Source organism: Heptranchias perlo, chromosome 10, assembly GCF_035084215.1.
Source record: "Heptranchias perlo isolate sHepPer1 chromosome 10, sHepPer1.hap1, whole genome shotgun sequence".
NCBI classification, from domain to species: Eukaryota; Metazoa; Chordata; class Chondrichthyes; order Hexanchiformes; family Hexanchidae; genus Heptranchias; species Heptranchias perlo.
In genome coordinates, this window is record NC_090334.1 from 28,952,302 (window position 1) to 28,976,598 (window position 24,297).

At 38.1% G+C, this 24,297-nt stretch overlaps 1 protein-coding gene across 1 annotated transcript in view; it reads left to right on the forward strand.

Annotated features, from left to right (window-relative positions):
- dph6 (diphthamine biosynthesis 6) overlaps positions 1–24,297 on the forward strand; it is a 223,797-nt gene that overhangs the window by 148,508 nt on the left and 50,992 nt on the right. Inside the window, exon 13 of the mRNA XM_067991381.1 lies at positions 19,254–19,499. Coding sequence (XP_067847482.1) covers positions 19,254–19,499 — 246 coding nt within the window. The remainder of the gene's footprint in view (positions 1–19,253; positions 19,500–24,297) is intronic.

The following is a 24,297-nucleotide window of genomic DNA, read 5'->3' on the forward strand; positions in this document are numbered from 1 at the left end:
TCTTCTCCTGAATGCGGTGGCACCTCACCCTAAGTGGCCATTCGTAGTGAGAGAGTCGGGCAATGGATGTTGGCAAACCAATATCCATCATCAGTGGGGAACATCACAGCTGAGCTTGATCCTGCCCTTACCCAACATCCTCACAAATGCACTATCCAGTAGGCATTTCATTGGAACCATGATTGTTTTTTCTGCTCCCTCCCCCCTCCCCACACCCCAGCTCAATTATAGCACCCTGTTGCCCCAGATAAAGCCATTTAATTCAGCTCAGGTTCTGAGAATCAAGCCTTCTTTGTCTCTAGGCCAGCACCATCCACGGAACCATTGGGAATTCTGGAATTACTGACATTTTAGCAATAATGTTCAGCTGAATATCAGCGTGTTATATTTAATAACTCTATTTTCCTTCCACTTGTTCCCTGTCTATGAATGTTAAGCTTTGATGTAGAGCGTGATACAGGACTTTTTGTATTGAAATGATTCAGTAGCAAGGAACTTCAGATGGAACATTTTGTAGGCTTATGACTAAAGCACTCCTTCATTAATCTCCTATTATGATATGTCCAGAGCAAAGCTGTTTCATAAAATACTCCTGAGTACTGGTTAATGTAGGCCCCAGGTATCAGTAATCACATCCTTAGAATTGCAAATTACACCATTTAAAAAATCTAAATGATGCAAAAATACTGTCCAGTCAGTTAAATTACAGTAAAATATACGTTAAGTGGTCCTTAGATCAGCTATATTAGAGTAATCTTGTTTTATGTGATGGTATTAGAATGCAGACATAGTAATGAATGATTTAAAGTCCCTATCTGGATTGAATTGAGTGTCATTGATGTATGTGCAGTATTTTACAGTCATTCAGATACATTTGTGGTTACTCAGCAATTGTCCCTGTATGTGGGGCAAAACGTATTATTAAAAAAGGATTTAAATAATGTTTTTTTAAAAAAAATACCAGCCCACTACATGTTCAATTTAGGCTTCAAGATCATTGTAATCTTTTTCAATAAACTATTTAATAAGTCTCCTGTGGTTTCTCTTTATGATCAAATACAAGTGTTGAATAAATAAGAACACCTCCTGCTCTGCCCTAACTTAGTAGAAACTAATGATTGATCTTCAGTACCAATTCATATATTCAGATTTGTAAAAAAAAAATTGATAATTCAGATTTTCTTCTGTAACTGTGCTGTTGCAACATATTCACGGATTAGAAAGGGAGGAACTTGTGCTTTCATAGAAACTGTCTGTGAATAATTTAATCTTATTTATACTTAATGGGAATGTTAACTGCTTAGTTCTTTTTTTCTTGACAGGTAGCACCCTGTTCATAGTTAAGAATCAGGTCTTTCAGTTAACAGTGACGCATGCATTCCATGAATGTGGTGTGAGAAACAAATGACTGTATATGCATTTGTTGCTTTGTTGTGTCAGATAAGAGAAAGTGATTAGGCTCTCTTGTATGAAGTTAAGTTTACTCTAGATGGTACAATATATGAATTGGACGACGGCCATTTTTTTATTGCAATAGTTGATCCTTTTGTATGTTGGACCAGTATTTGCTTATTTTGATTTCTTTTCATCAGAACATTCCCTGGTTGGATTTGTTATTCCACCATAGGAAGTTTTCTCCATATGGCCAGACTTTGAATATGGATTAAAATTTCAGACACAGTGAACACAAAATATGTAAATAATTGACACCTTTCAGATTTTTTATATATAATATAATAGTTTTTGTACTGTGTTTAGCAAGTTTATGCACTATACAGATCTTGGATGGGCTAGAGGTTATTGGGTCACAAAAGGTTTCTTAATATAAAGCTATGTTATATCATTTTTACCTCCAGAATTCTCTCATAATATTTTTGAGTGAAAGACTTTATATGAGGCTTCACTTTTTTTTCTAAAAACGTGAACATTTCTTATCATTTAAAAAAAAATTTCTTTCCTCCTTTTCATTCCAACTATACGCCATCTCTTGACCAAGTGAAGCAGGGTACCTGCTGTAGATTTATATTTGTACCCCACTCAAAGCAGATGCTAGAAGGTAAGGATAGCAGCACAGACTAACTCACTATCTGATTGAAAATTCACCATGCCTACTACAACTATTGTGATCTACTATTCTGTTAGTTAACCTGCTATTACACCACCAAGCAAGGTGTTTAACCAAAATAAAAAAAGATTCTAAACAAAATCTAGACTAAGTTAAAATAAAGAAAGGTTATTTTATTCCGTTCCATATAGTTAACATTATGCATTCTCTCATTGGAGAAGGACACAATTTGGCAGCTGCAGAAGAAGTTCAGCGCTCACAGAGTTAAATTTTCAGTCAAAGCACAGATGTAGTTTCAAAGTCGATGAAAATCTCTGGAGGCAACTCTCTCTTCACTCCCCCAATCCCCACGGCAATTTTAATATTTGTAAGTTATTATCCTGCTGAGTTTCTTCTTTAAGGAGTTTCCAGAACACTTTTTATAAATTTGTATGCAGACTGTTTTTAGTGTGCATGTGTTTGAGGTGGGGTAAAAAACAGATTAGCATTTTTATAACTTTATTTTTTTTTAAAAAGTGGAAAAATAAAGATCTTTAATTTAAAGCATTTAGTGTGCTACAGTAAATAAATTAAACACAGTACTTTTAACGGAGATAATCCTAATATCAATAATAGTTTAAAAGAATTCTTCATTTACTGTTATTGCCCAGTGGAAAAACAATGCATATTTAAACAAATATCCAATGCATTAAAAATGTACATTATATTCTGATTGTTGATTAGTTTATGAGACTAATGCAAATGTAACTGTCTTCCTGTCAGATTTAGAGCTGCATTATGCAGTCATGTTGCATTTTTAAGGACAGATCATTGACAGTCAATTAACAAGTTTGATTGGTGTGTCATATCATTCTTTTGAACTGTTAATAGTATGTTAATAACATTCTTTCCTTTGTGTTATCCCATTTGTGGTTTCTCAGTAACATAGCTATTTTTTTATTCCAACCAACCTAAAATAAATCCTAAATAATAGATTATTAAACACCTGCCTGATGCAGCTTGGGGAGATTTTCTCTGCATTGGGAGTTCACAGTGGATCCCTTTGATATTGAAATTAAGGAGTGATAGCCTTTTTATTCAAATCATAACTTCTTTTGATGGTAGCTTGTTAAGAAATATTCAGTGAAAGTCTGACCTTATCTGGTTTCCTGTGGAACAGAACTCTGATGCTGTCTGAAGGTTCATAAATGGAATGCCGATGACAATTTGTTGTTGTCGTTTTGCTGCCTCAGCCCTCAGTTGCGGTAGTTGATGTACAGCTCTCACTTTACCAAATAACCCTTCCAAGTAAATGATCTTCTGATTGATCTGATGGTTTCAAAGCACTAGGTTCTCATTTATGGTTTGCAGTCATAGTAATTTAAGCTTGTACTGTTGCTCTGAAAAATGCATCAAAGTTGACAGCCAAACTTGACAGACAGGCACAGTATCATGGGAAACATGATATGGGAAACAGGCTTCTTCTACATCCACTAAAAGAAGTACGTAGTACTCTACTACTGGAAATGCAAGGAACTGCTGAATAGTTGCACGTAATAAAAAAAAGTCAAAAATTTGAACACATTGCAGATTGGAAAAACATGGTCTTTATTATTTTAGTGTGAAAGGGCTGAAAGTGTTAGTTTGTAATGCTCTCGTGATGTAATGCTGCTGTTAATACACAGCTTCCTTCATCAAATTGAAAGTTTAGTATTAAACTGCAGTAAATTGTTGGGGACTTTCTCTTTATTTGAAGATGAATTCAGTTCTTCACATTTCTTGTTCAGTTTAAATGTTAATCCATCTTAGGAAATGGGTAGAAATTTTGCTTTTACTCTGAAATTGTGTTTTTTGTTTATAAGGGACAACCTTCTTTATTTTGTTAAACTAAGTTTGAAGTTGAGATATTGGAAGTTTCTTTTCAAGTGTTGCTGCATTAGTAATGTGCCCATAAATCTCAATTGTTGCTTGGTAAATTGTTTTCATCCAAGATATTTACATATTTAACTGAGCTGCTACTTTTGTCTTGCCAGATGATTTAAAATACCAAAAAAAATGCATAAAATAGAAATTACAGAGCTCTTGTTTTTCCACAAATATCAGACCATCACTTGTATTAAAATATGATACCCTTCCTCTGGCATTCTGGAATCTGGTTAATACCAATTTCACATGTAGGAAGGGTTTAGCTTTGTGCATTTCAGTTACCACTTCTGTATTCCTTACTTGGGGAGAGGGAAAGCATTTGAATTTGTCACTTTCTTTAAGATTCACATTCCCTCCATGCAGCAGTCACAGCAGCAGCACACTTTCTGCCGAGAGTTAAGTAATGTAGGTTAATAGTAGTGTACTATTGGATAGGTGAACCAGTTTCACTTCTTTTTCCCTGTTTGAATAGACAGAATGTGAATTACAATGGTAATGCTGCACATCAGAAGTTGGAGCAGCTCCAGTATCAACCAAAGTGCCATTTGGTATGGAGTGTAATCTTTATGAACCAAGGAAAATTGGGATCATTGGATCCCGGGTTGGGTAGATCTTTATTTCTGGCTTAGCTGGAAATCTCCACCAATATGCAAATGAAACAGCCTTGAGTTTGATCATTTCATTTTTTCAGAATTGGAATTGGAAGCCAGACAATGTCTGATTCCAAAAGTGGACTAAGGATTATTTATATTTGCAGCACTCCTTAAAAAATAATAGTCTTGGGACCTGATAATCCCTATCCAGACATCAATCATTTGGAATCTTTGATGGATGATGATTTGTACAAAAAGTTCCTAATTTTAGATGAGTTTATTTTTCTTCTAATAATTTTTCTCTTGACAATTTTCTCCCCTCCCATCCTCTCCTGAAGTCATTAATTCTTTGCTGGGGAACTGTTTCATGGGAGTCAGATACCTTGCACAAAAGGCATTCTTCATATATTAGCCTCAACAGTCTGTCACCACACTGTTGAACTGTGAGAGAACGTTACATCCAAGTTCCTCTCTAATCTAGGGCTGCTAAGACTAATTGTAGTGTCCTTTTCTCTGCCCCTGTTTATATCAGCTGGTTCAGCATAGACTTGGGGATCAAACCTGGAATCTTCTTGCTGTTTTTGATCTGTGTGTTAAGTGATTTTTCTCAGTCAAAGTCATTAATACTTCTCTGTGTATAATTATATATAAAAAAGAAATATCACCAAAAAATTTTAATGCAACACGGTTGAAAGGTCACATGGTATTTTTGTACCTTTTTTATTTACTGTATTATGGCCAATGACAGATCTGAAAGACGCGTCAAAGTTGTATGTGCCTAATGAACCATAGTGCGCTTTCATCTTATTTATCATATATAATTAAAGAGAATGTGAATGATGTACTGTCCAGTTCATGCATACTTGACACTTGGGACTAAATTTATTTAGATACATTATACAAGCACACAATAAACTACTTAATAGTTAAGATCAATGAATGCACTGACATAAGTTTACCATCTTACTTTAGAGACCATTATTTCAGACTATATGAAACATAAATTTTAAATTGATTAAAACAGTTTATCCAATCTAATGTTTTCTGGCCTTAGCGTTCTTCCTTATTTTCTGATTGATTCATATTATCAGTCAATTGATTAACAGCAATGAATCATTTTAGGAAAACAAAAGCAGGGAGCAACCATGATAGTTCCAAGTCAGCTTCATCTTTGGTCTCGGTAACCAGCCCAATAAACGTGAAAAATAGGTGAAGGCTAAAAAAACCAAAATCGCCCATGAATTCTTGTGCATCACCCATGACTCTATCCACCCAAGCGCACTCACCATCTCTCCTCTTGCCTCCCACCCTGTCCCTCTAGCTCAACCTGCCTCCCTATCCTGGCCAGTCTCGCACCTGTTCCCTCCATGCCTTCCATCTGCCCTTGGACCCAGACTGCCTCCCCGGCCCAGCCTTCTTCTGCTGCCCAACTACCTCAAGCCCATCTTCTTCTTTCTTGGGACCATGGGGTGATTGCTGGCAAATGAATCGGGGGCATGCATAGTGGAACCCCACATGCAGAGCCCAGGTCTCATCTTTTGCCTGCAAGCAATATTGCAAGAGATCCACTAGTGGACTGAAACCCCAGAATCAAAGTCAAAATGAAGTTTCTATTGAACATTAGAACAGCAATGGATTATTATAAAATAACTAATAAAGTTAATAAAACTTAGGTATTAGCAGTCTGATTAAAACCTGAGCCCACTCGACTCAGTAAAACAACTTTTATTTTTTAAAACAGCTTCTGATCACTTCTAAAGCTGTAAGCTATTCTTTCTAAAATTCTATATCTCTATACCAAAGATAGTACTGACCTGTAGCTATTCCTATTGCAGCTTGAGAGAAAAGTACACCTTTGTTATATAGACAGAGATTAACAGTTTCATATAATTTCCACTGCACTTTAATGAGGTCACTATAGCCAAAGGCATTGCTACTTCATTTTATCAAATCATGTTTGCGTTATTTTTTTTATTATTTGCCAGCACTTTACAGCTGCCCATCCATCTGATTCTGTTTCCCGATGCTATGGAGGAATTCACCAATTGATACATAGGAAACATACGTAGGAATAGGAGCAGCCTGTTCCGCCATTCAGTTAGATCATAGCTGATCTGTATCTTAACTCCATTTACCTGCCTTGGTTCCGTAACCATTAATATCCTTACCTACAAAAATCTATCCATCTCAGTTTTGAAATTTTCTATTGAACTAGTCTCCACAGCTTTTTGGGTGAGAGGGTTCTGGATTTTCATCACCCTTTTTGTAAAGAAGTGCTTCCTGACATCACCCCTGAATGGCTTAGCTCTAATTTTAAGGTTATGCCCCCTTGTTGTGGACTCCTTCACCAGAGGAAATAGTTTCTCTCCATCTACCCTATCAATTCTTTTAAGAATCTTAAACACCTCAATTAGATCACCCCTTAATCTTCTAAACTCAAGGAAATACAAGCCTAATCTATGAAACCTGCCCTCATAAATTAACCCTTTTAGCCCCTGTATCATTCTGGTGCAACTGCGCTGCACCTCCTCCAAGGCCGATATATCCTTCCTGAGGTACAGTGCCCAGAACTGAATGCAGTACTCTAAATGGGGTCTAACCTGAGCTTTATATAACTGTAACATAACTTCCACCCCTTTGTATTCCAGCCCCCTTGAGACGTAGGCCAACATTCCATTAGTCTTTTTCATTATTTTTTATACCTGTCCACTAGCTTTTAGTGATTTCTGTACTTGGACCCCTAAATTTCTCTGCTCCTCTGCGTTCTGTTTGCTTGGCTGTGCAGGAAGTGGCACTTGGCACAGGTTGTGCATCGTGTCTCCATTTGCTTTTTCTAGCATAACTTGGGCTTGTGTAAGCAACCACATGATGCAAGATGTAACTGCACAGTAGACCTATTTTAATTGTTTTTCTTTCAAAGTTTAAACACTTCAGATGACTGTCTAATGTTTACAGTACTAACTCTGGCTCCCTTATCATAGTGGCGAAAGCATGAGAAACTGGGTCTTAGAGGGCTACCACCCCAGAGTAAAGAACTAGATATAGTCGTGTAAATGCTGAGAGCCCAGCTCGTGGCTTCAATCTAAGCAAGCACCAATGTAAAAGCAGCTTCACAGCTTAGACTCACACATGAAGAATGGCAACTGAGGTGAGATACTAGAAGGCACTTGTGGAACCGTACCTAAACCAGGAGGCAACATCTCCAACAAAGAGGTAACATCTTCAAAAAGGAGAGATAATTGAGGTAGAAAAATTGCTGAGAAAAAAAATCCAAATTACACTGTTAATATTACTTTTTATTTGTTAATTAGTACATTGTTAAAAGAACAATTAACAGCTTACACACTTATTGTGCATTTAACATAGGAAAATATCCAAGCTGCTTCACGGGGTGGGGGGGGGGGGGTGGTGGGTAGGAGAGGAGGAGGGACAAGGGGGTTGCAGAGCTGGGGCAGGAATTCAGACATCGAGCTGGAATGGAAATAAGTTTGAAGGGAAGTGACCAAAAGTGAGGTTGAGAGTTGGGTTTTAAGGAGGTTTTTGGAAGTTATGAAAAATATAACAAGACAGAAAGAGTTTGAAGAGAATTCCAGAGGACTGAGTCATGATAGTTGATAGTGGTGGTTAAATGGTTTGGTCTCTAAATTAAAGAGACTAGAGGGTGTTTGTTCCAAAGTAAAATAGCTTTATTAAGAAGTTACAATATAATTATAACATACTAAATAAGACGTTGGGATACAACCTGGCAAAGCTTATCGCCATACAAGGTTCCGAGGTGCACTCTCGAAGGTCCTATTACTTAAGCGTGTCCAGCCTCGCTTCAAGAAACGTTCTCACCTCGGCGATTTACGTCTCAGTTTATATACGTTATCGACACATTAGTTCTACCGGGGCCATGTGCAAACATGAGGCCTCCCATCAATCGTTCTCTCTGTCTCATGGAATTGCCATCCATTTCACCCCCTGCATATTCCAGATAACATATAATATACTGCCTCCCTTAACCCATCTTATAGGTAACATAAGAATGAGACAGGATACCTCATTACTCGAGGTTGCATTATCTACACAAGGTTACCAAAAGCCTGTTAATGCTTAATAACAGAAAGCCTTGTTCAGAGGAAAAGCGTATATAATGCTTTTCCTAATAAGGTTACCAAAATTATATAGAAAGCTTGTATAATGCTTCTCTTACCATCCAGAATCAGAACAGCAGAGGCTGTGGGGTGGGATGAAGGGTTGGAGGAGATTGTGGGGAAAAGGTGGAGGGATAGCATGATGGGATTTATAAACAGGGATGAAAATTTTAAAGTTAATGCAATGTGGACATGAAACTGGTGCAGCACCATGAGGACAGAGATGATAAGTGAGCAGGACTTTGTGCAAGGTAGGATGTGATAATGTTCAAGATGAGTTAGAGTTTGTGTGGAGTGGAGCTCGGGAATCTGGTGGTTGAGAGCGTTGAAGAAGTCAAGCCTGAATATAGTGGATGAGGGTTTCATCAGTGGTGCTGGTGAGGAATGGGTAGAGGGAATATCTTTTTCTCAGAAGCTGACTTTTGTGTAGTTTGGCACTCTTACATGATAAAATATGTAATCTGAGGACAAAAGCATTGATTTAGCATGAATTAACAGGAACAGATATATTATCACTGAGGGGAAAATAGTCTTTGGAGGGCAGTTACCTTCTGGTTCTACACCATAGCCCATTCATTTCAGAGGATCTCACTGACAGAGAATGGTAGACCATTAACTTGTGCAGTCAGAACCTGCTTCTCTCCTGTTTTCTAAATATTTCTTTGTTGTTCATAATTGTTACTTGCACTTAAGCCGAAAGGTCCTGCTTAGTACAGTCCTAAACAACTTTTTTACAGCAAGAAAGATACCAATAGTAAGTCAAATTATGTTGCAAATGTTCTTTAGCTGTAAACTTCTGCTTTGTAAAAACTTATGTGCCCAGATTACATATTTTATGATGTTTACAATCCATATTGCAAGCAAACACTTGTGCATAATGTACCCTTTGCCTTCTATTTGCCAGAAATTTTGTAGCAGAAAATTCTCAATAATATTTCACTGAAAATTTGTGGTAAATTAATAAAGTGTTGTACACATATGGAAGACAAAACAGTATCAGATTATTTTATAAATGTTTTGAAAATGATAATAAATTGCAATTTGGGGATTATCACCATCTCATTTAAATAAATATTTATGCACTAATTTATGGAGATTTTATATGGACATTAAATTGTAGTAACTTATATTAAGTACATTGACATGCTCGATAACTTTTTTAAATTCTTCTATCCTACATTCAGTGTCTCTGTAACCCTTTTCTCTTTTATGTTTTGCCCTCTGTTCTATTTGATTGTGTGTGTCAGCTCTTTTATTGCCTTTCAACTGTCTCACATTCACATATTTTTCTGGTTTTCTTTTGGTGTTGCATTCAGCCAGTCACTGGGTATCGTACAGTCCTTCATATCTGTGCTTCCTTTATTGCTGCTTGAATATAACGGTCTGCACCAAGCTGTAGCAGTTCAGCCAGACTGTTGGAGATGATGGAAATGTCTCTTTTCAGATGGACAGTGTAAATACAACATTCATGTTCCACCACATGAGTACTTGTTAAGCTCGTAACAATCAGACCGTTTAGAAAAAAGAAATCTCTTACCTTTTTTGTACATCCAACAACCACTTCTGTATCAGTTGACTGTCCAACTTTGCATTGCATTGTTGCATAGTTAGCTTTTATTTTGTGACACGTTTGGCATTATCCTTTTTTCAAGTGTAGCCTTTAAAGCCACATCAGAAATGTAGCACAAAATGTATTTTCAACTGTTATTTATGATTTATTGTTTTCTGTATAGGGACTTTTATTATAACCCACACCTCATTACAGAGCACAATTGCTTCGCATCTGAAAATATTAGTTACAGCGAGAGTAGACTGTAATTATGAATTTTAACATTTTACCATTACTGAACAACAATGAACAATACAAAAGTCTGCTGGCTAGTGGTTGCAGTCTTATTTGAGTTGGTTCCTATCTGTTGCACAATTTTATAGCATAGTCTTTCACCTGTTAAGTGCTGTATCCGTAATTCCCTGAATTAGATTACGATTTTTTTGAGTAATGTTAACACTGCAATGTTGAAACAAAGTATTGATCTGCTGGTAGTTGATTTCCTGTAACGTGCAGTCAAACCCAGATTGCTTCCCAAAGTTATACCAGCATCTTTAACACTGAAAAATTGTTGGGTGACCTATTTTCCAATGCTTCATGAAAACAGCGCAATGTCATTCATGGTAGAAAAACATTTCATTGCTCGCACATAATGCTCGATAAGTGTGGCATGCAGCTATTCTGGGCTCTTTCCCTCACCAGAATGGTGAGGACTGTTCTCCAACTTGCATCCTTGGACAGGAAACACAAATAAGCTTGCCGATGGGCAGTCCTCCTCCCACTCCTCTTGATTTTTCTCCATCACAACCTTTCTCGTCACTCCCTACTTTATCAATACCACTTGTGATCATTGCTTATCTAAGCTTCAACAACCCCATCTTATCTGCTCAGCACAGTGACTTCTATTCTTGACTCATTCCTTTCCAGGATCTTTAAACTATGGAACTCCTTGCTTACCTCAGTCTTTCCTTCCTCCTCTACTCTACATGCTTTTAAAAGTCAAGTTTTATTTCACCTAATCAGTACTTCTTGGTTTTTCTTATTTTCCCTCCTAATTTTTATAGCTTTATTAGTGACATGCGCTACAGTCCTTGGCCTTTATCTATATTCCTTAATTTAGAAGACCAGGATGACATGTATTTAGAGCCAGGAATTTCTGGTTTCTGCTAATTCTCCTTGTACAAGTGATAATTGCCCTGAATCAAGGTTTGCCATTTGTCTTGTTGATCTCAGCCAACTTTTGTCTTCATTGATATTTTTGACTGCTTTTTTAATTTGTTTCACTCTCAAACTATGGCTCTGCACAAGGCAAACCCATAAGTTGCTGTATGATTATCAAGATCTTCAGCTCATTCCATCATTTCTAACCTGAATGTTACTGGTGACAGTGCATTTTGGACACCATTTCTGATCATTATTGTTGCGACTCACTATAGAAATGCTGAAATGTAATTATTTGAATGAATCTTCATTATGTATGGCACTTCTGATTGAGTGTTCCTGATTGTATAATACACGGATACCAAAGTGTACAGTGTTAATTGTACCAAGAGTTTCTTTCATGTTTTAAAGTTCAGAGCATAGAGCGTGCTTGTATAAAGCTCATAAAGGTACAGGTAAATGAAAAACCCTATAATTTTCCTGAAAATATCAGGGAAACTTTAGCATTCACTCTATCTTCCGTACTATGAGAATAGGAGTATCTTTACAGACGAAACAATACATCTTGCTTTTATAGGAACATAGGAACAGGTGTAGGCCATTCAGCCCCTTGTGGCTGCTCCGCCATTTGATAAGATCATGGCTGATCTGTGATCTAACTCCATATACCTGCCTTTGGCCCATATCCCTTAATACCTTTGGTTGCCAAAAAGCTATCTATCTCAGATTTAAATTTAGCAATTGAGCTAGTATCAATTGCCGTTTGCGGAAGAGAGGTCCAAACTTCTACCACCCTTTGTGTGTAGAAATGTTTTCTAATCTCACTCCTGAAAGGTCTGGTTCTAATTTTTAGACTGTGACCCCTACTCCTAGAATCCCCAACCAGCGGAAATAGTTTCTCTCTATCCACCCTATCTGTTCCCCTTAATATCTTAAAACTTCGATCAGATCACCCCTTAACCTTCTAAACTCTAGAGAATACAACCCCAATTTGTGTAATCTCTCTTCGTAACTTAACCTTTGAAGTCCGGGTATCATTCTAGTAAACCTACGCTGCACTCCCTCCAAGGCCAATATGTCCTTCCGAAGGTGCGGTGCCCAGAACTGCTCACAGTACTCCAGGTGCGGTCTAACCAGGGTTTTGTATAGCTGCAGCATAACTTCTGCCCCCTTGTACTCTAGTCCTCTAGCTATAAAGGCCAGCATTCCATTAGCCTTCTTGATTATTTTCTGCACCTGTTCATGACACTTCAATGATCGATGCACCTGAACCCCTAAGTCCCTTTGGACATCCACTGTTTTTAACTTTTTACCATTTAGAAAGTACCCTGTTCTATCCTTTTTTGATCCAAAGTGGATGGCCTCACATTTGTCTACATTGAATTCCATTTGCCACAGTTTTGCCCATTGACCTAATCTATCAATATCGCTTTGTGATTTTATGTTTTCATCTACACTGCTTACAATGCCACCAATCTTTGTGTCATCGGCAAACTTAGATATGAGACTTTCTATGCCTTCATCTAAGTCGTTAATAAATATTGTGAATAATTGAGGCCCCAAGACAGATCCCTGTGGGACTCCACTAGTCACATCCTGCCAATGTGAGTACCTACCCATTATCCCTACTCGCTGTCGCCTTTCGCTCAGCCAACTTCCTAACCAAGTCCGTACTTTTCTCTCGATTCTATGGGCTTCTATCTTAGCTAACAGTCTCTTATGTGGGACCTTATCAAATGCCTTCTGGGAGTCCATATAAATAACATCCATTGACATTCCCCTGTCCTCTACTTTAGTCACCTTTAGAATCATAGAATTGTTACAGCACAGAAGGAGACCATTTGGCCCATCGAGCCTGTGCCGACTCTATGTAAGAGCAATCTAGTTAGTCCCATTCCCCAGCTCTTTCCCCGTAGCCCTCCAAATTTTTTCCCTTCACATATTTAACCAATTCCTTTTTGAAAGCCACGATTGAATCTGCATTCACCACCCTTTCCGACAGCGCATTCCAGATCATAGCTACTCGCTGTGTAAAAAATGTTTTCCTCACGTCGGCTTTGGTTCTTTTGCCAATCACCTTTCACTGATTTACCAATAGATGTTGAAGATCTGTATACAAAGACAACCCCCTACCCATGCCTCTTCTAGTTTTCCTTTCCTTACCCAAATTACTTACTTGACACAAATGAAATTGTGGAGTCTCATTCATGCAGGTAGTAAATTGTTCTTAGAGAATTTTAATTTTTTTTCTTACTTTTCCTATTTAATCTTTCTTTCCCTCTCTTTGGGGTGATTTTAGAAGGCAATTTTGGGGCCTTGGGGGGCTCTGAAAATCGTGGAAATCTAGCTCCAACCCGCCGACTTCTGAGTTTCCCAGGGACCCACTTTGTGCGCGGGGGCGATCCGTAAACTGATGTCCCGCCGGCAATTAAAGCCGGCAGGATGACAGTTAAAGAGTCAAATATACCTCATTGAGGTACTTAAGGCACTTTACCTGTGACAAATTAAGTAGTTGGAAAGATTTTTAACTTACCTGGGCGGCTTGCCTATCACTTCTGATTCACACCTGGTGCAGGTATGAAGGGCCGGATCAGGGAACAAGAAACTAAATAAATTAAATAAAAAACCAAGGAAGGAAATGAAAACACTACCTTTGCACCCTGCTCCGATGTCCGATGTCTCCTGCTCCAAGGTCCCCCTCTTCGCCCAACGCCCCTGATGTCCCCCTCTTCACCCCACCTGATCTTCCCCTCTCTCCCCCACCCCCACCCTGGTCTTCCAGTCCAGCGCCGGATTTTCCATTCTCCCCCCACCACCCCCCCCAACCCCAGTCTTCCGTTCCAGTGCCGGATGACGTCTCGCTCTCTATCTTTCTCGCCCCCCTCGCGTTGCAACTCCTGATGGCAGCCAGCCTGTCAATCAGGCTAGCTGCCGGTTGCGAAACCTGGAGAGGACGTTAATCATCATCAATCAACATGCGATCGCGTCGGAAACGGTAAGTTTTGTTCATGCGGGTTTGCCACGCGCACCTTCCCCCCCCCCCCCCACTGCCAACCCGCCACCATTGTAAAATTGAGCCCTTTATTTCTCTTTCTATATCTAATTTGACTCTAATTCACCCCATTTCCTTCTCCATTGTTCCTCTGTTTCCTTCTCTATCCTTAAATCTCATTGATTAAGATTGTTGGTCCTGTCGTTCACCAAGGTCCCAGATGCCCCGTTGATCTCGCTGCACCATTATCAGCTCGCACTTCCAGCAATAAGAAACCCTATTGTCAGCAAAAACCAGGATTTGAATTCAGGTTTTCAATTCTAAGGTCCAATGTCTCTACAGTTGTAGCTACTCCGCTCTCCTAAAATAAACTCTTTCATGCCAATAGGTGCACAGTACAAAATGGGAAATAAAGTAATGCCAAGTAAGATTATTCATTTTACTATAATATATTTAGTCAAAATAGATAAATGTGTACCTTGATCATCTTGTAAAAATAGAAAACACATTATGGTATTGAAAGCTTTTTGCCATTGCATGTAAAATTCTTAGTTTAATATAAGAGTTCTCTGAATGCTGAATGGATGAAGGCTTTTGCAAATTGAAGGTTTTTAATGAAAAACATAATTTGATTTTCACAAGCTTCAACTACGACAGCCTGATTAAAAACATATTACCCAAGAGCTGCAGAAACTAGTTGTATAATTATACTAATTATTAATTTCTGAATTTGAAGCTATCGAATGAAGATAATTTTAGTTTGCATTTCATTTACTAAATTTAGTCTTTTGAATGGAATATAGTAGCCATTCAAGAAGTGTTCAATTTATGGCTCTCAGGCATTACGTGTGATAGGCCATGTTCCCTCATTCACATCTTGTGAATTGTAATCTTGATCACTGTTTATTTTGTTTCAGATTGCCTTTATATAATAGGAAAAATTAAAATAAATGATCGCATTTGCGACCATTAAGACACTAATTGAACCTGAAGAGCTGGGATTATTTACCAGTGAGGCTACAAATTTAACATCCCTAATCTTGTTATAAAAAGATTTTCTATCTGCGTATATCAGTATGGGTTCTTTGCCTGAGGTTCTGATTGATCCAGCCATTGAGGTCTACCCTAAGGTCATAAGGTTACATGGCTTTGCAGAAGCCAGCAATTAGCACATTGTCACTTGTGGTTATTTACATTGGCAGCATCTTGTAAGCAAGTATTTGACTGACAGGTCAGCAGGTCAATGGGTCTTATCTGAACCTGTGACCTATTGGGATAGCAGGGATAACTCAAACAGCTTGCAGCATTAATAAGATACATTTTAATAAATTACAGATGAAACCATTACCCTTCAAAAACAGGTGTTTTAAGTGTGTCATCCTAGAAGAGAGCACTTTTAAAAAAAAAATGTCATCCAACAAAGTTGTATTGCAAATGTCTGGAATGGGAAGTGATCGCCCAAGTATAGAATATCCTCTAGGTGTGATTTGTGTCATTACGTTTTCCTTGTACAAAGTTCTGTTTTGGAAATTATGTCAAGTTTCAGAATTACAGGAATCAATAGGAGCTTTATTTCTGTGCTCAGGTCAAATTACTGAAATCTGGGGGTAATTTGACATCATTTACAGTATGAATGTTGAGGAAGAGAAGATGAGATGTGAGATGGAGGAGAGGCTGGGATGGGGAGAGAAAAATAGAGGAGCAAAGGGTGGAAGAAGGGAACAGGGAGAAAGTGAAAGTGGAAAAAATGTTCTACCTGACGCATGTTTGCTTACAGAAGCTAAATCAAGCAGATAAAATATTGGGAGTTTAGCTAATTCACAATAAGCAAAACCTACTTTCTTGCTCTATTTTATTCATTCCAAACTCTAAGCTTCTGCCACTCTAGGTATATTCCATATCTGTACTATCAACAGTGGTAGGTACCACAGCAGTGGTAAAAAATATGCAGTCACAACCCATCTCCTGTGTTCCCTCTTAGCAGCTTTAGTAGCGGTTACCTTGACTCAACCTCCTCTCAAAGCACAACTCTATTTTAAAAAGAACTGTTCTTTACATCATACCAGATAAACAAGAAGGCTATTAAGAGAGGTATGTGTTACTAAACCAGCTAATAGGAAGGGCGGAATGGCAGCGGCAGTATTTCTTTCATTACAGCAACTTGTATTTGTTTTTCCCTCTACTTTGTGGAACCGCTCCTTGCTTTAAACATCAATATCTCACAACTGGCACTGTTGCTGAATGCATAGAGCTGAATTACGGGTCCGCGATGATAAATAACACAGGACAGTGTGTGGAGAAAGACAAAAAAATAAAGTTAAGGAAGGATGCATGGCAGTAAAGAAGGCAGTAAAAGAAGTAGTAAGTGAAGAAAAAGTGATGTAAAGCAACTCAAGGCGAAAAGTCAGTCAGCAGCCACTTTGCGTTTAAAGTGGGATCTCTACATAACAAAAAGCAAAATACTGCAGATGCTGGGAATCTGAAACAAAAGCAGAAAACAATGTTTCAGGTATAAACTGCTCAAAACTGGGGGAAGAGTTTATACCTGAAATGTTAACTGACTCGTGTTATCTCGACAGATGCTGCTTGACCTGCTGCGAGTCTCCAGCGTTTTATGTTTTTATTTCTACATAACGGTTTGTCAAGTAAGGCATCCAGTGTCAGCAGCCCAAACTCCCATGTTTAGCAAAGTTAGATCCAGGATAAAGCTCCCTCTAATCCATCCCAATAATGTAGTTAAACTGCAATCTTGCTGCATGTGTCACATTTTCATTTTGACACACCAACTATCCTGTGGCTTCTCTGAGTGAGATTACCAGTTTTGTATTGTGAGGCCAAGCTCACTAGGGATTGGGTTGAGATTGCCCAAGCTTGTCAGACAGACAGGGAAGACAGTCATCCCGTCAGTTTGGGCTGGATTTGAACCCAGGTCCCAGTAGTGAGAAGTCAGTATCTAATTTGTTGAACCATCCATTCCCTGGCTAATGTAACTTAAAGTCCCACTCCATGTAATCTGTGCATTCACGTTGCTCTCCTTTCATAATTTGTGCAATTCATTTCCGTTTAATCGACAGAACATTTGTTCTCCCCAGGTTCCTTCTCAAGCTGAGGCCTTTGGGGTGTATGTATTTACTCCACAATATTTTTTTTTTGCCTGCAGCTGAGTAGGAAAGGAAAATAATAATTTTTTAATAATGTGGCAGGAATTTACTTCATCAACTCTCATATCCCAACGGGTTCATCTTCCCAAATTGTAGTATCCAAATAAAATTCTGTTTTTTTCCAATCTAACTCCAAACCTAACAGTTCCTACAAAATAGCAGCATGTACCTTTTTTCATCTGTATTGAAGTGTTTTTCCTAAAATGGTATAAAGGTTTTTTTTAATGGAATAAAGAGCTGAAGGTCTTCCCAGCCTAGACATCTATTGTGTGTATCTCGAGTTCTCAATATAGGGCACGTGCACTATGTGAGCTTCTCTGACTGCTATACAAGTTTTCATATCAACACATCAGAATACCCAGCATCCTTGAATGCATTTATGCATTATGATGAGGGACATGACTAGTCCATGCCCAAACTTACCAAATTAATGTAAAAATAATTATTTCTTGTTAAGTACTCCATGGATGCACCTCCATAAAATAAGCATGGTTGATCTTTCTGAACATGCATATTTAATTGTCCCATTCAAAAATCAGTTAGAAAGTAGGAAAAGTGAAACTGTGCTTATAAACCAAATGGTACTACATTGCATTCACATTACTTGGTTTCAGGTCCAGCATATTAACTTTTCATCACAATAGGTTCAAATAAACAGTACTATGTTTTTAATCAGCTTTTTAAAAAAAATTGCTATGAAAGTAATTCCAACAGCTTTTCTTGAACCTTTTAAAATCTGCTCAATGCAACGACATAGCCATTTTTTTTTAAGCCCGTGGGCTCCTGAATTTGAATTCCCCCCTCTCCCAGCTTGATGGGGTGAAATTCTTACTTCTCTGTAAAGTCTAACGGTCTTTTGTGAAATGAGTTTGTGCAATTTTACGAGTTCCTAGAGAATGTGGGGACATAACATTATATTGCCCTCGATTTTGCATATTCACCCAGAGCCCAGAAGGCTGGTTGGTGCTCTTTGAGGTTTAGGTCCATTCATGGGGGAAGAGTATAGGAAGTTTTACTCTGCAGCCAGCTGTGCTATATGTAATCTCAGGTCTTAACCTTGATGCTGATTATCAATATCATAACAATTCCTTGCCTCAGCACTTTATGCCTCACCTTAATAAACACAATTCACCAGATATTCTTTAAATATAAAAAATCAGGAGTTTTTCATAAACTAGTTGATATTGTAAATCATGCTGTCAAAGAAAAGTGCCAATGTTTAGAAATAAGGTACATATCTCTCAATGAATTGGGTTCATATTTTAATGCAAATGACAAAAGCATTTGCAACCCTTGATGTGTGGAAAGGTTTTCCTCACTTACTTAGTTATAAATAAAACTAATTTCCTTCTTTTTTTATATATATTTATTTCAATAGAAAAATTGGTTGAAATTAAATAAATAAAAGTTAGGAATAAATGCTACTTCATAAATATTAACACCGAGTTGCCGTTGCTAAAGTAGTTGGACGTGATTTTTTTTTACAGCTCCATCTGGACTTTTGAACATAGATTGCTAAACAGTATCAATTATCTAGCCCTTTATAATCTGCACTACAGTTAAATGTTTTATGTATATATATAATGTGCATATATAATTTTTAATATAAATATGTTTGTATTTGCCATTTTGAATTATCTCATTCCTTAAGATAGAGATCAGTGTGTTACAAATTATTTTTATTCTCTTAGATTGGAGATGAGATATTTTGTGCTGGTCAGATTGGATTGGTTCCGTGCACCATGCAGCTTATCAAAGGAGGCGCTAAATCTGAAGCTGCACTTTCTCTGAGCCATGTTCAGAAAGTTCTTGAAGCCATGAAAAGTGGAACAAATATAAGCAATATCTTGCTGGCAAACTGTTATGTCACAGACAAGAAATACATCTCTGTTGTTCAGAATCTCTGGCAAAAGATCACAAAGGAACACATACAAGAGGTAAGCAATAGTATCCCTGTGATACTTGCACAGTAGTCCATTGAAGATGTTCAAAGCACTAAAATTTAAATTGTTATTTGCATTTCATATTAATCTAAGTTAAATGCACAAAGTCTAATTCCACAAAAAATTGCATTTAATTAACTATTTATTTACATTTTTAAATGCAATCATAGATCCCAAAGCTTCTATTCCCTCAATTCTTTCCTTATAAAACCAAAATTTACCTTGTCTGTAAAAGTGGAACTTGTCTGTTAAAATGTACCAAAACATGGACTTCAAGCCCATTTCTCAATGTAAACTTGTGTAGTTCATACATGCAAAAATAACTTTGAAGTCCATTGTAGCACATGTTCAAATGTAACACACAATACTATTCCGCCACAATACTGTTCCTCCAAGAAAAAGGACTTCAGACAGACAAGAGGGGACCTACTCAATTGTTAAACGTCCCAGAAAATGAAACCTTTTTTTATGTCCTAAAAAAGTTTGGTGATTTTTGTTGTGATTTGAGAACCTTGATGCATCACAAAAGGTCTTGACTTCACACTCTGGGGCGGCAATGGCCTGGCTCTAAGGGGGAGCATGTTAAGAGTGTATTAATACCATTCATTGTTGGAAAAAAATATGTTGTGCATTGTTTATATTGTTGCTTTGGAAATCATGTTAGTCAGGTAGATATTGAGACCTAGTTCATGTGTTGCTACCAGTTTTTGAGGTGCTTATTTCCTGATCTTGTTCCAACATGTTTCCTGATAGAGTCATAGAGAGTCATAGAGTCATACAGCACGGATAGAGGCCCTTCGGCCCATCGTGTCCGCGCCGGCCATCAGCCCTGTCTACTCTAATCCCATATTCCAGCATTTGGTCCGTAGCCTTGTATGCTATGGCATTTCAAGTGCTCATCCAAATGCTTCTTGAATGTTGTGAGGGTTCCTGCCTCCACAACCCTTTCAGGCAGTGAGTTCCAGACTCCAACCACCCTCTGGGTGAAAAAGTTCTTTCTCAAATCCCCTCTAAACCTCCCGCCTTTTATCTTGAATCTATGTCCCCTTGTTATAGAACCCTCAACGAAGGGAAAAAGCTCCTTAGTATCCATCCTATCTGTGCCCCTCATAATTTTGTACACCTCAATCATGTCCCCCCTCAGCCTCCTCTGCTCCAAGGAAAACAAACCCAATCTTCCCAGTCTCTCTTCATAGCTGAAGCGCTCCAGCCCTGGTAACATCCTGGTGAATCTCCTCTGCACCCTCTCCAAAGCGATCACATCCTTCCTGTAGTGTGGCGACCAGAACTGCACACACTACTCCAGCTGTGGCCTAACCAGTGTTTTATACAGCTCCATCATAACCTCCTTGCTCTTATATTCTATGCCTCGGCTAATAAAGGCAAGTATCCCATATGCCTTCTTTACCACCTTATCTACCTGTTCCGCCGCCTTCAGGGATCTGTGAACTTGCACACCAAGATCCCTCTGACCCTCTGTCTTGCCTAGGGTCCTCCCATTCATTGTGTATTCCCTTGCCTTGTTAGTCCCTCCAAAGTGCATCACCTCGCACTTTTCCGGGTTAAATCTCCCTACATTTTGTTTGTGGTACTCTCCAATCTCTACTTTATGCTCCTTCATCCAAGAGGATGTGATGGTCAGGGCTAAAATCCTCTTCCATAAATGCTGGCTCATGTTTACTGAATTGTGGGGCTGGATGGTTTGATTTCTTCCTCCTCCCCATTATAATGCGTAGTGCTTCCACACAATGTTGCCATGCAGCCTGGCCCCCACTGATGCTAACATTCAAGGCTGAGAATCTTGAGCACTAAAGTGTACTAATGGGACGCCTCAGGGTAATCTTTAAAGGCATTCTACATTTGAAGTTACAACTCCAAGTCCCTTCTCATCTGCTAAAGTGGAAGCTACATTTTAATATTGATCCAAGCCAGCAGATCATTGAAAATTATCTACACGGCATATACTTAGATTTTAGTGTGAGACAAGTCCCTCAGGGTGTATAACATTTAGTCTCAGTAGGTTTTGTACTTAAAATGAATAAATATACAAATAAAGAATTAGTTAATTTTTACCCTTTTATTTAATCACAAGCATTGTGTTGATTTTAAAAGACTTCTATAATGGACAGAATTAAATAATTTGAGAAACCATTCTTCACTTTAGTCCAGTTTTGTTTATGTCCAAGTGAGTTAAATTGCTGGTGTCAGAAACTGTATGAAGCTCTTTCTGTGTTTTTAGAGCCAACAATTGTGTTGTTTTGCTTTTTATTGTTTAGAACTCTGCTCAAGTAATTAATTTGCATCAACTAAGGCAGTGACATTAGAAAACATTCAATTTTTTATGCAGAAAGAAGTAATTTGAGTAATCATTCATAAGCAAAATGGGAAAAGAATCTAAAGATTAAATAAATTCCACAGTTCAATGTTTTGATTCTCCAAACTAGATACAGTGCAAAACCAGAATGGCCAAAGCTCTTTTAAAATTTAGCTTTGCTCTTGCCCCCAAAACCCAAAGGAGCCAAATACAATTCTTTGTTTGGTAGCGTGGACTAATGGTAGGTAAAAGATGCAACTAAAAAAAATCAAAGGTGCATGTGTCCTATTAAATCATCCAGAATTCATATGGCTTCTCCCTCACATGGTGCATAAGGGCACCCATCAAATAACTCTTCAGTTTTTCATTCCTTACCTTCAGCGACAATTACAGTTGTACTATCTCAGCAGTGATAGAAAATAAGTCTTACTGTATTAATTTCCATGCCTGCTTTGGCTGCAGATTTCATGTTTAACCGTAGTATTTTACTTGCTGCCTTAAGTATTAGAAAATTATTTATTCCATGTTCTGGATTCTAGATATGTATTAAAGTAGCAGGGCCTTCCACCAGTTGCCCCGATTTGTGTCTTTCGTTATCCCCTTCACCTCAAATTTTGTTGGCAGTTCCAGAAAGACTGCAGAAGAACAGGCTGCTCTAGCTTGAAGGAGAAGAGTCCATTTGTAATGCTGATGCTTCCAAGCCAAATAAGCAGATGACCACAAGTCTTTCTTATCTCAAAATTAGTGTTGGAATCAAGAAGTCATATAGAGTAGTGTTCTCGGCAAAACTCTCGGGGTCCATTTATATCCTACAAAGGAAATTGCTCCCAAGTTCGCTGTAAATTTAGAGAGTCAATTTATGCCGCCTGTTCCAAACCAGATATTTTCTTCCTGGTGTTGAAATTAGTTTTAATTCTTTTCATGTCTTGACATCATGATGTTTCTTGTAACTGAGTGCTGAAGTATATAAAAACGCAAATAAGATTGTTAATTTGCCTTTATTCCAAATTATGAGTTGGTTTGATGGTGGAGCAGTAAAATGTACACCATGTGTACAATGGGAAATGTAAGCTCCACCCGCAACTCTGCACCTCCGACCTGATATGCAGGAATCCGCATTTTCACTCTGGTGTGAGATGGTCAGTTCTAGTGTGAAATCCCCAGCTGCTGGAATTTTGACTTCCACTGTTGCAGTGCAATCCATAGGAGGTTGCTTGGGCAGAACCTTGTTTATACCAACTTTAGCATCGCAGCCAAGTGAAAGCTGCTTCACCTTATGAAAAAGAGGGCTTTGTAATTACTAAAAACATAGGGGAATCATATATTTTCCAAGACCAGACACTTTTCTCATTTGCAAACAAACAGAAAGTCGCTCGAGTGATAATTGACCTTTCAGCTAATTAGGATAGACTTACACTTTAAAGACTCAATCGTTATTACCCAATTAACCAATACTTTTCAAAATCAATGAATCTCAAACAAATTTAATTAATTCTAATCCTTGTGCAATACACAGCTCAGTGACTAATGCTACTGACATCACTCCCAGAAACTTGCCTGGAAACTGAAATGCAATAACGCACAACTTGAGAACCGAAACACGTTTACAAACACCTAACGTACAATGCAATCTTTTCAAAGTCACATATATGATCAAATAATAAAAATGTTTTTCACTTTGCAATCATCAAAATAACTTGAGCTTAATCCCAAATCACAATGGGCCGGATTTTGCTCTGAGCGGCGAACGGTAGACTTGCACTTGCCCGTACAATTTTCATGGGCTTTTGCACAGCAAGTCTCTCTCATGGGGCTCACAATTCAATGCATGCCCTCTCTCAGACCTCTGGGACCCGTGTGAACGGGGCAAACAACTGTATATGCCCTTTACCAATCAGATTGAAACATATAAGCAACGCAGAGTCAGAACCAGGAAGTGTAAGTTAGAATAGTGAATTCAATGTCAGATCAGGTACAGAAAGTGAAATAAAGAGAGGGTAAGAAATATTGAATTAAGAGACAGAGATAAAAGAACCAGAAAGAAGTTTTAAAAAAAATGTAAAAAAATTTTTTTTAATAAAAATGTCCAACAACAATTAAAATCTGAAGGAATGAGACTCTACACTTGTACAAGTTAATTTTCAGTTCCAGAGAGGTTGTTTTGCAGACATTGAGACTTACCAGGCCATTAAAAGTTTGCTTAGATTTTAAAAACTTGATGTACCTTTTTTTTGGCGAGATTAGTTTGTATCCATCTGAACGGCGAGTCAGCCAGCGAGATGTCCTTCCCGTGACGTTTACAGAGGAGGAGGGTGTCTGGTAGAGCAACTTCTGGATTTCTGCGTTTAACTGTACATGTGCCGTTGCCGTAAGTTGCTCTATCATTTGGACTGAAATAACGGTGAGCGCTGTTAGACTCGCCGTTATTTTCAGAGCAAAATCCAGCCCAATATTTATAAATGAGATATTTTGTTCTAA